Raw genomic sequence first — 11,630 nt, forward strand, 5'->3', positions numbered from 1 at the left:
CACATCTGGTACAGCAACATTGCCAGAGACACAATACAAAGCGAACTGAAACACTTACCCCACACAAAACAGCCCATGCTTTCAACAGTTTAGATAAATCATGTTTACTTGTTTCCACTGAAGAGTGCTTGCTGTTTTGCTTATCAAGACCACAGAAGAACTTGCATGAGAAACAAGTTCAAAGGAAGAACCAAATACATGTCAGTGTTCTAATAAACCATAACAAGATAAAAGTTTACACTCTGAGCAAATTTCTGGACAAACCTGTTAGTAAGAATGGTCAGCCGCTTCAGCACTGCTGAATGTTTTAGAAGGCATGTTTTTCACTTGATCCCAGAAGCACCAAACTAGCCAAGCCACATGAGAAAACAAGGTGCCCCCACTCACTCAGCAGCAGACAAAACCTCTGGGTAGGGTTAATCAGCACTCATGCTGAAGGGCAGGGATGCTGCTGCTTTACTGTCCACCTCTCCACGGAGCACTTCTCCTGCAGTTACACTGGGCAACTACTCCCTCCTTATCACACATTCAGACATGCCAGTGATGGGTATCATGGAAAAGCTAACAGCTTACTAAATACCCTTTAGCTCATCTCAGGAAAAACTTGTTCATGTAGCAGCACCTTTATACTACTACAACGTTTTTCCCCACAGTAAAATAAACATCTGTTTCTAGGTAGTGGGAATATTTCCTTAAGGGTGCAAATTCTGTTTAGCAGAAGCTGTATAGATAATTAAGCTGCTGTTTCTGGTGGTTTTGAATACAGCTGAATACCCACAATGGCTCCTACACATTACCTCACATGCTTCCAACCTTGCAAATTATCTCCTTCACTAATTATGTCTTAAACAAGGACCAGTGAGGAACAAAACTTACACTGTTGGACCAACTTGATTTAATAACAGTTTGTCCTATTAATGACAACAGACCACTTTCCAAAGGAAAAAAAAAAAGCAGTATCATGCCAAACATTGACATTATAAAAAATTAAGGAAGTCTACTGAATTAACATCCTCATAATTAAAGTGAAATGAGGGCAATACAGCCATCCCATCTTACAACAGAACAGCATCATGTGACTTGATGCTTAAAAAACCCCAGCACAACTCACCCCCAAATCACATGTTTTCATACATCCTGCAGAGAGGAACTGCCCAGTCATGGGATACGGTGTTCTCTGGAAACAGGCCATTTCTCTGGCTATCAAAAAACTACAAGCCTCACAACTGTACAAAGATACCACCTCACAAAATCCTGCTGTGTCACAAAATAAGTTTGAGTGGAACGGATTCTAGGTAGACACTAATTACTGTCTAGACTACACTTGTGAGACCAACCCCTTCACTTCTGACTGCATTTCTTTTCCTTGTGGATACAACTATGGACTGATTCACACACAAACTTTCAAAATTTGAAGCACCTCACAGGTACTGAGGGACAGAAATTCACTGTTTCAGTTAAAACCTAAAAATGTGAGAAAGGAAAACAAGGGATATCATGTTCTTGTTCAACACCTCAGTAATTATGGATCAGCATCTACTGGGTGGCAGCTGTAGGTACCTCCCTTCATAACAGAGCCCCCTTGCCTTCCCACTTCCTGGTCCATGCGCCTACAAAGGTTAAAAAAGGAAATATCAAGGTGGGAAAAAAGTCCCAAACAAATAATGCACATCAGGGCAGCACAGGAAGACAGGGATGGATATTGTGAAGAGATGCAGGCCACAAGTGCAAAAATGGGCAGTATTATCACAGGTATCTACAAGAATGAAAGACATCAGGAAGACCATTAGAACCATTGAGAGGATTGCTGGACATCCCCAAAAGAGGCAAGCTTATGTGCTGCACATGCAGATCACAGAAAAGGACAGCAGGATAAACTGCTCTTTGCTAAAGAAACCTAGCTCTTGGGTTCAGAGAAAAACGTGCCATCATCAGTCTGGCAAACAGGCAAACTCGGACTCCTACAGTTTATAAAAACACTGGGGTGGGGGATCAACCCAATCATAACGGAAACTAAATATAAACCTTTATTCCCAAAGACAAATCTCTGCTGACTACTAAATGCACAATTACATCTGAGTGTAAAGTCAGAGTGCCAGAGTGTTGGATTATGACTGGCTGGGCTTCCTCACTCGGCCCTTCCAGCCACAGAGCAGGAATCCATGCTGGGGCTCCTGCACATTCACACAAAAATTCCAGAGTGGCAGAAGCATGAAACTGAGATGAGTCACTGCTGCTATCAGCAATCTACAGCAGCAGTGAAGTTGACAGTTTTTATTGGGGAGAAAATTAAACCACCCCAAATCCTAAATGCAAACAGGAATTTTACTTTTTTGTCTGCTTAAAGGTCAGAACAAATTGGCACTACTGAAAACCAAACCCATGCTGAGCACTGGATTAGGCTCCCATTACCAAAATTCTTGCAACCATTAAAGGTAATTCATATTAATTAGAATTTAATGTAGCACTGACATTCTTATTTTTGTTGACCTTGAGTACTTTTCACAGAAATTACTTCAATCGCTGTTTTTAGTTGGAAATGGAAACATTGACCTGTTCATATGAACAAATGAAAATACACCTGAGAAAAGTACTTGAAAACCTTGATATTAAATAACTTCACGGAAAAGATTGCTAATCCACAACCCAAAAATAACACTGGTAATTTGCATTTAATAGGGCCATGTCTACATCAAGCATTTGCTGTATATATAGAGCCAAACACTGCATCAATTCCTGCAATGATTTTGAAATAATCCCACCACATTTTGGGCAGGAAGCACATGCTGTGGGATTGTGTGTCCTTGAATTCTCCACCATGTGATGTATGGTGAGAAACACACTCAACCTTCAGCTTTTGGGGACAAACAGCAAAATTAGCTCCATCTACAACAATAATCTTGCTTCAAAGGATATCCAAATGAGGTAAGAAACTAACAAAAAGAGCAGATCATGGTAGAGAAATGAATCATTTGACCCTCACCTAGGTCTTGCCTTAGTCTCCAACAGAAGCTTCAGTCCAGCAGGATAAAATTCAATCTTGCATTAAGATTTTTGTCACTAATGATCTCACTGCACATTCTTGACACTGAGCTAAACTTCCAATCCCTAAATTCTCTGGCAGCAAGTTACATTCCTGGCCTTTGGACTTCCTGCATTTTGTCACGCCAAGTGTGAAGAATTCAAAAGTGACTGCAAATCAATTTCTGCTGCTTTCTGTATCACTTAGCTCTCCTGGTTTATTCTTCAACACCACTACCATTTGCTTTTTTTCACTCAATAAATCTAAATCTGAGTCTTCTGATGTGCATCAGGTAGGTTTGCACTGAATCATTTGTACCAGGTCATTTCTCCAGCTCACACAGTTGTTCAGAGTTCTGCGCGGTATTTCTGCAGTGTGGAGAAAAAAACTGGTGAAAATCAGGGTACCTGCCTCAGATTTTACTAGTGCAATTTGGCGGGTAGGAAAAGATCCCCAGTGAGTGATTTAAAGAACATCATCAGCCCAGCAAAGGAAGAACAATCTTATTTTAGTTTTCTGCCTAGCTTGCGACAAAAAGTTCTCACTCAAAAGGTGCAACAGTTGTGTAAGACACATTTTACATCCAGACTCTGTTGGGAGTAATCTTGCACACAATGCTGCTTAGTGGCAGCACACAACTTGTAACACTGTACTGTAATAAAGAGTCAGGCAGTTCTTTAGATATATTCAGTGACCTATTCACCTATTCAGCACCCAAGCTGGACATTTGCACTGTTATTCTTTCCAAGTACATTAAGCTCTGTTACCATTCAGATATGTCTGAACTCCAAGACAAATAGCATAAATATTTTAAAGGTATAAAAGGTTATCTTCAGAGATAAATGAAAACAAAGAGAAAAATCTTGAAAGAGTTGCCATCAATTTTTCTGGGGCCAAACTACCGTATCAGTCACTGTATTGAGTAGTGAAGTCCCACTTCTCTAGAAATGGATCACTGATGTCAACATTACTAAAAAAAGTACATCTAAAGACAAATTGAAGTGGATACCATTCTGCCTTCATCCCTCACCTGGAACACAACCACTTCCACCCCTCAAAAACAATGGGCCAGGTGCTTGGACACACTGTCACACTGTGAGCTGCTCCACAATAATGGATCTCAAAGAGAGAAACTATACCCTTTACTGAAAATAAACCAAAACCAAGCAAACAAAAACCCCAAACCACTAAAAAAAAAAAAAAAAAAAAGAAAAAAAAAGCAAGGGAAAAAACAAACAAAAAAAGAGATTAGCTTCCAGACAGCTCACATTCCATGAATGTGCTCACAGGAATGGGGAAGGGATTGGAAAGCTGAGGTTGTGGCAGTCCCATTTTAGATCAGTTTAGACTCCTGGAGCACCACACCCTAAGGTTACTTCAGCTGAAAAAAGCTGAAAAATTACCCACATAGTTTTATCACTTATTCTATTATTTGTCGAATTCTTTTTTTCACTATATATTTTTTTTCTTCCTTGAAAAACTGAACTCAGAGTAATAAGCGAGAAGTTCTCAATAGAAATCACAAAATGTTAATTCATGAAACTTCCTTACAGACAGTGCTCATCAGAAATCTGATCTCAGTTCCCAAAAATTAAGCTGTGGAAAAACAAAGCTTTGAAAATAGTAATATTGAAATCATTAGAAGGAAAAGATGATATTTAGAAAACCAAGCTGTAAGATGAGGACAACAAAACTCCAACAAAAGATGAACATAAAACCACAATAAAATAGGCAAAGGTATTTTTAAAAGCGGCTTGTAAAAGGCAGAAAGCTAATACTTGAAATATTTTTTTATTTTATGAGAAGAAACCACACACCTAAATAACCAAAACAGCTAGTAAAGCAAGTAAGCTACAAATACAGCCCCAAGAATGGATGCTAAAGACCAGTATAAATAACTGACCTTAGTATTCACTGCACAGGAGATTAAAAAGCTGCCCAAAAGGAACTTTTTGTCATGACAGGATATATGTAAAGACCTGTGTTCAAAACTCAGGAAAAGGCTTTACAACAGGTCAAGAAAATGACCAATAAATCAACAGAATATGAATATATTACCCCAAGAGTTACAAAGCACTGCAAAATTAGAACTGGTCAATTCCTAACTGTGGTATGAGACTAAAGAGCCACTGGTGTAGTGCATGGGGTCTGAACAGACCAATTTCCACTCCAGATACCGTCTAAGGGCCTAATCAACAAATACATTCAGTGTCCCAACCTGGCAAACAGGTAACAGTAACAACAACATGTAAGTTACTAGACCTGGAGCTAAATAAGGTACTGGGACAGTAGTGCCTCCTATACATATATATGTATCCGGCAGTAGTGTGTGGATAAAAGTAACAGCTAATGTAGCACACATGGATTCTTCAAGCTCCCTTACAAAATACTTTTATAAATTTAGCTTAGTAGACAACAAAACAAAATGTGATGAAATTCAAGGTGTGAATGTGTGAAATAACATGTGAGGAAAAGAATTCCTCACTGTATTTACACAACAAAGTATATCAGTACAATTATTACCACTCAAAGCAAAACAACCCCCCCCCCAAAAAAAAAAAACAAAAACAACCAAAAAACCCAAGAGCATTCATAATTATAAATTTAGGCTGCCTTTGTATTACAAATGGTGTCCTGACCATACATCTCAAATAAATGATATATGGTCAGCCCTGACCATCCATCTCAAATAAATTAAAAATCCAACACAAAATATATAGACAAAAATAACCAATAAAGCCATGATTCTTTCCTCATACTAAGAATTATTATATAGACTAATCTTTTATCACTTAAGCAACAAACAGTAGTACAAATGAGATGAATTGCATAGGTATGTAAGTCACTACAGGTGTGAAGAAAATGAATAATTTTTCCAACATTTAGAAACAGAAGAAATGAGGTTTTCCTCCATGCAGTATTTCATAAAATAGAAGAGCTTTTTGTCCAGGCACAGTGGTAGTGGGCCAAGAAGATAAAAGCCATCAGATAAAGAGTGCACAAACTCATAGCAGACAGAATCTTTAGAAGGCATGAAGATCTGACAGCCCAAGGTGCAGCCACTGTTCAGGACCTCCCTGACCTGCCTGATGCTGAAAGGACACAGTATGCTTGTTTTATTTCTATTACACTTCCTGGAGCATCCACAACTGAGCCCCATCCTTCCCAGGTTCCTACAGCCACAAACTGCTGAGGTGTGCAAAGAACCACAAATCCATCCACCTCAGGTATAGGAGAGGAGGGCAGAGGTGCAGATACCTGTCAGGAAATGCACTGAGAGATCTAAGCCAAGAAAGGAGACTTGGAGCAGTCCCTGCTGGCCTCACTGAGTGGAGACAGGACAGCTATCTCTGGATGAATGTACAGCCAATTAATCACTGCAACAGTGTTCCAAGACTGTCTTTAGACAGTTCAGTTGATGATTCGAATGTCAGCATCACGGCTCAAGGAAAGCAACAAAACTTACCACAAAATCATTTTTGTACCTTTGATTTAAAAATAGGGGTTTTCATGTGGGGCCAGACAAAGCTTTTAAAGGAAACAAAAATTTTGCTGCTCAGAAACTATCATACAAAGAAAAGGAGAATGAAGCAAAGACAAGGATCCAAGAAGTATGTAAGACACGGGCCTTGAGGGCAAGACACAGCCACTACCTCATGCAAGCGTCCATCTGCCATTGCAGTGATAAGCTTTTGCTTATCAAACGAAAGCCTACAACTTGTTCAGTTTTGCATCTAAGCAGAAGCATATGATGCAAAACTGTTTACAGAAGTTAAATAAAGCAGCGGTTCTCCTCCGTGTCAAGCTTTTCTAGAGGCCACTTTCAGCTCTAATAGCTTCGGGCTCTCTAGTGACTCTCCAAACAGAACTATGAAGGGATGCCATTTATACGATTTTGCCCAGTGAGGCTGAGCAGCCTCCCTCACTGGAGATATTCCCGAACCTGGATGCAATCCCGTGGAATGTGATCAAGGATGACCCTGCAGGAGCATGGACACCGGACCAGATGACCCACTGCGGTCCCGTCCCACACGACCTATTCTGGGATTAGCCCGCCTTAAGAGAACGCAACCTCCTGTGAGGAAAACTCTTCAGTAGACCTCGCGTGTGAAGACAATGGTGTCTCCCCACAGAGAGCAGTAGCCCCAAACACTGTCCATCAGCGATGCCCTCAGCACAAGGGCTGCTCTGTCCCGCCCCACACAGCGCCCATTGCTATCCCCCGGCAGAGGCGGGGGTGCCGCGCCTTCCTCCCCCCGCACTGTCGCAGTGGTCTCTCCCTCATCCTCTCCTCTCCTCCCCCCCCCACCGGGGTTGCTGTGGTCGCGCCCTGTCCTCACCGTAGCGCTGCGGGCGCTGTGGGTGCCCCAGCGCCTCCAGCCCGCCCGGCCCCCACAGCAGCACCAGGGCCGGGACCAGCCACAGTCGAAGCCTCATGGTCCGGGCGCGGCCTCCTCCGGCACTGCGCGCCCGCTCGTTCGCATCCGCTCAGAACAGCCTCGCCCTCCACCCGCGTTGCCGGACCCGCCGCCCTCCTGGGCCCGCACCCGGAAGCACGGCAGCTGCGCGCGGGGCATTGTGGGGCGGGCAGGGACGCCATCTTGGGGGGCGGTGCTGAGGGGAGGTGCCCGCTCGGCTGTGAGGGCGGGAGGCGGCGGGCGCTCCCCTCACGGAGGCGCGGTGTGGGGCGGCGTGTAAGGGACTGCAGCGGGGCGTCTGGTCTAGGCTCGCTGCTCCTGTAGGGTCATCCTCGGCTGATGGCACAGGATTGCATCCAGACGGTTCTTGAATATACTCAGGGAGGGAGATAACACAGCCTCTGGACAATCTGTTCCAGTGCTTGGTCACACGCACAATAAAGTTTTTCCTCATGTTCAGGTGGAACTTCTTGAGGGTCCATTTCTGCCTGTTGTATCTTTTCCTGTTGCTTTACACCACCAAGAGGAGGCTGGCTCCATTCTCTTGACACCCTCCGCTGAGATACTGAAATACATTGATGAGGTCCTGTCTCAGTCATCTCTTGGTGGCTGAACAGACCCAACTCTCTCAGTTTTTCCTCATAAAGAGAGAGATGCTCCAGTCCCTTCATCATCTTTGTAGCCTCTGCAGGACCCTGTCCAGGAGCTCCATGTCTCACCTGCACTGAGAAGCCCAGAACTGGACACAGCACTGCAGGTGTGGCCTGAGTAGAGGGGGGCAGGATCACCCCCTTCTACCTGCTGGCAATGCTGTTCTTCCTGCTGAGAGCACTTCCTTTCTTGGGACAGCCTCTCCCCAGCCCCCTCACGGCCTTCCCATGGCAGGAACAGACTCCTGGGAAGGGAGAAGGCTCTGGGTTCTGCAGCCCCTCTCTGGGGACAGTGTGGGGTGTGGACCTGCCTGGGCAGGACCCTGGTGCCCTGAGACCTTGCACGCTCAGTGATGCCACTCACAGCTGTGTTTGCTGTTCTCCCCAGCCCACATGAGTGACTGTACTTGGTGACTTTACAGGGTTTTGTGTAGTTTCCTTAGCACAGCTGAGGATTGTGGCACTTAGTACAAATAATAAGTGATGGGTCCATGACTCAGCTGTTCCCAAAGAGCACACTTTATTGAGATAAAAGCACAGAAAATGTACTTGTATTACAGCTGTGCTGTACTGCTCTGGTTAATATTCTTCAGAATTAAGTGGATCCCGTACCTTTTTGCAGATGCCTCCAGCAAAGATGATTGCAAGCAATGTGCTTGGCAAAAATGGAGAAAAAGTGTCCCCATTGCCCATCCTGCTTAAGCTGTGCTGCTCATTAGTTAACCTGAAATATTTAAAAAGCATCAATAAAATGACTCATTTTTCATTTTTTCATAGCACCGTAAAGGCAGATACATCACTTAAAACAAGAGTGTGTCTCTCAGTTCTTGTCCCCAAAGATGAGAGGATTGGAAGAGGTGAAACTTCTGGGGAAACTTCCTATGGGTCTGCTTTGAACTTCCAACAATTTGCATCTAGTGACTCCTGAAATCACAGGTTGCTTCTTGCTTAGCAGCCCTCACTGTATCTCCTCCATATATTTGTTCAGTTGATTTGATGCTTAGGGTGTGCCAGCTGAACATGAGAAGGAATTTCTTTACTATGTGAGTGACTCAGCACTGGAAGAGATTCTCCAGGGAAGCTGTCAAGTCTCCCTCACTGGAGATATTTCAGAACCACCAGGATACAATCCTGTGCCATGTGCTCTGAAATAGCCCTGCTTAAGCAAGGAGGTTGGACCAGATGCTCCACTGTGGTCCCTTCCAACTTTATTCTTTCTGTGATTTCTGTGATTCCGGTGATTCCTGTGATTTCTATGACCTACTGCTTGTGAACTTGTAGCATCCATATCATCCTGTATCAGGAGTTCCACAATGTGACTGTATGTATGAACAGCCACTTTCCTTGCTTTCAGCTTGACATTTTGTGACACCATGGGATGACCCAACCCTGCTTCTTGCTCGGGGAAGGACAGTACATGAAGTTTGCCTTCTCTATTCCAATCACCATTTCAGAGCCTCCATGAAATCCCCTTGCAGTCTGGTAAGGCTCCTCTTGCAGACTGACAAATCCAAGTGAAATTTCCTTTCCAAGGAGGTGTTTACTGCTATTCTATGAACTTCACCATTTCTGTTATTCTGTTTGTGATGGTGGGACTGGAACTCCATATGGTGTTCATGACAAAAGCATTTGGTAGATTTATAAAGTGGCATAATAATATTTCCTGCCTCGTTTTCAGTATTGCTTCTAAATATTTCTAATATTCAATATGCTGGTGATCTCCACTGAGCTGGCATTGTCCTGCAATTACATTAAACTTCCCAGCTCACGCTCCTGACATGTAGTGGTCAGCTCAGAGAGCATTATTCCACATGTGATGTAGGACTATTTTGTCCCCATGTGCATGGCTTTACATCTGTCCCTTTTCATGATCATCTGTTGTTTTCCTGCCAGGCACTGAGGTCTCTGTTCAGTTGCCCATGTGGAGGTGTCCAGTGCTATTCCAGATGACACAGAGGCTTTGAGTGAGGCTTTAGAGCAGTCTGGGGGTCCCTGCTGAGTCCTGTGCTGGAGCATATCTGTCCCCCATATAGTGGATCATCAGTGGGTGTCTATGAGCCCTGCTTAGAGGAAGGTCTTTCTTCAATTCTCAGCCACACCTTTTCTCTCCTTTCATGAATAACATGATATCTTCAGCAATCTTAGACTTGTCACTCCTTATCTTACTTGAATTATTTATGAATAAGTGCAGAGATGTGAAGGTGCATTAATGACTTCCTTTCATTGTGAAAACTGACCATATACTTAGTCTTTTAAGTAAAAGTCTTTCAGTCCATGCTGGGATCTTCTCTCTTGTCCTGCGGTTGTTCAGTCTCCTTAAGAAGCTTTAGCAAGAAAGCCTTGAAAGTCTTTCAGAAATCTCAGCAAACTGTATCTCTGCAATCCCTCTTATCCAGGTGCTTGCTGACATGTTCAAAAGACTTCAATCTAAGTTTACAAATCAAGACTTGGCAAGAACAATGTTGACAAAACCCTTGTTGATATTTCCCTGGTAAATCACATCTCCCCATGTATGCGCTAATTTTAGTTGTACTATTCTGTGTAGAATAGGTGTCACTTTTAATGGTCACAGTTTCAAAAAATAATGTAACATTTGATACAATCTACTTCTTAGATGCCAAGGAAGTTTTAAGCAAGAATTGATATTACAGTTAGAATTTGACTGCACTGTACAAATTATTGCATCCTTGAGTATCCCAGGTGAACAGTGTCTGTTGACAATTTGTCTCAAAGTTGTTTGTTTTGTGTCATTAACTTCTTTTTAGGTCAACATCTCCATTTGAAACAGATCAGAGGTAAGGCTAATGATGAAGTGCTCCAGCAGAGGAACACACACTCAGGAGGTTCTTTTGGATTTTCCACCAAGGCTTTATCATCTCTCAGTACTGGTTTTGCAGCCAGTTTGGTTGGTGAGTTTCAGCTTCTGGCACCTGATACACCAAGACTATTGAAATAATCTTAGATTATTTCAGATCTTCTTGAAAATTATTTATTATTGGGTTTTATGCATTTTATGACTCTTTCCTTCTATGTCATTTGTGAAATCTACCATAACCCTCTGAGTTACAGGTTTGATTGGGTTTTTCTCCAAATGAAATGTCTTATTTTGGTTAGCCTTCCTTTGTGTGTGATTAATCCATGCTTTTGCTTAATCTAAACATCTTTCTAGCTTTTGGGTTTTGGTTTTTGGGTTTGTGGTTTTTTGGGTTTTTTTAATATAGTACAGCCATTCTGAAGTATATAATAAATAATTTTTCTCTACCCATGTCTTGATTCTACTGACTTTCTGTTATTTTTGACCTCCACTCAGTACAGAATTAAAGTTTCAGGTAGATGATACTTCACCAGCTTTCTAAGATGTCTTTTCACATTAATAACAACTAAACAAGTGGTCATCATTTTAAGTATTTGGTGAAGGTTACATATAACATTTGTAAACATCAAATTTCATTTGCCATCTTATCAGATGTGATTTACTATTGCAGGATCTTTCTGCAAGTCTTAGAATCAACTTTAGATTGAACTTTTTGGAATGCATTG

General features: G+C 42.4%; 1 protein-coding gene across 1 annotated transcript in view; it reads right to left on the bottom strand.

Moving 5' to 3' along the window:
- Positions 1 to 7,595, bottom strand: part of ADAM17 (ADAM metallopeptidase domain 17) — a 34,954-nt gene extending 27,359 nt beyond the window's left edge. Inside the window, exon 1 of the mRNA XM_009095109.4 lies at positions 7,363 to 7,595. Coding sequence (XP_009093357.4) covers positions 7,363 to 7,459 — 97 coding nt within the window. The 5' untranslated portion in view covers positions 7,460 to 7,595. The remainder of the gene's footprint in view (positions 1 to 7,362) is intronic.
- Positions 7,596 to 11,630: the final 4,035 nt, after the last annotated feature.

Source organism: Serinus canaria, chromosome 3 (genome assembly GCF_022539315.1).
Source record: "Serinus canaria isolate serCan28SL12 chromosome 3, serCan2020, whole genome shotgun sequence".
In the NCBI taxonomy this organism is placed as follows: domain Eukaryota; kingdom Metazoa; phylum Chordata; class Aves; order Passeriformes; family Fringillidae; genus Serinus; species Serinus canaria.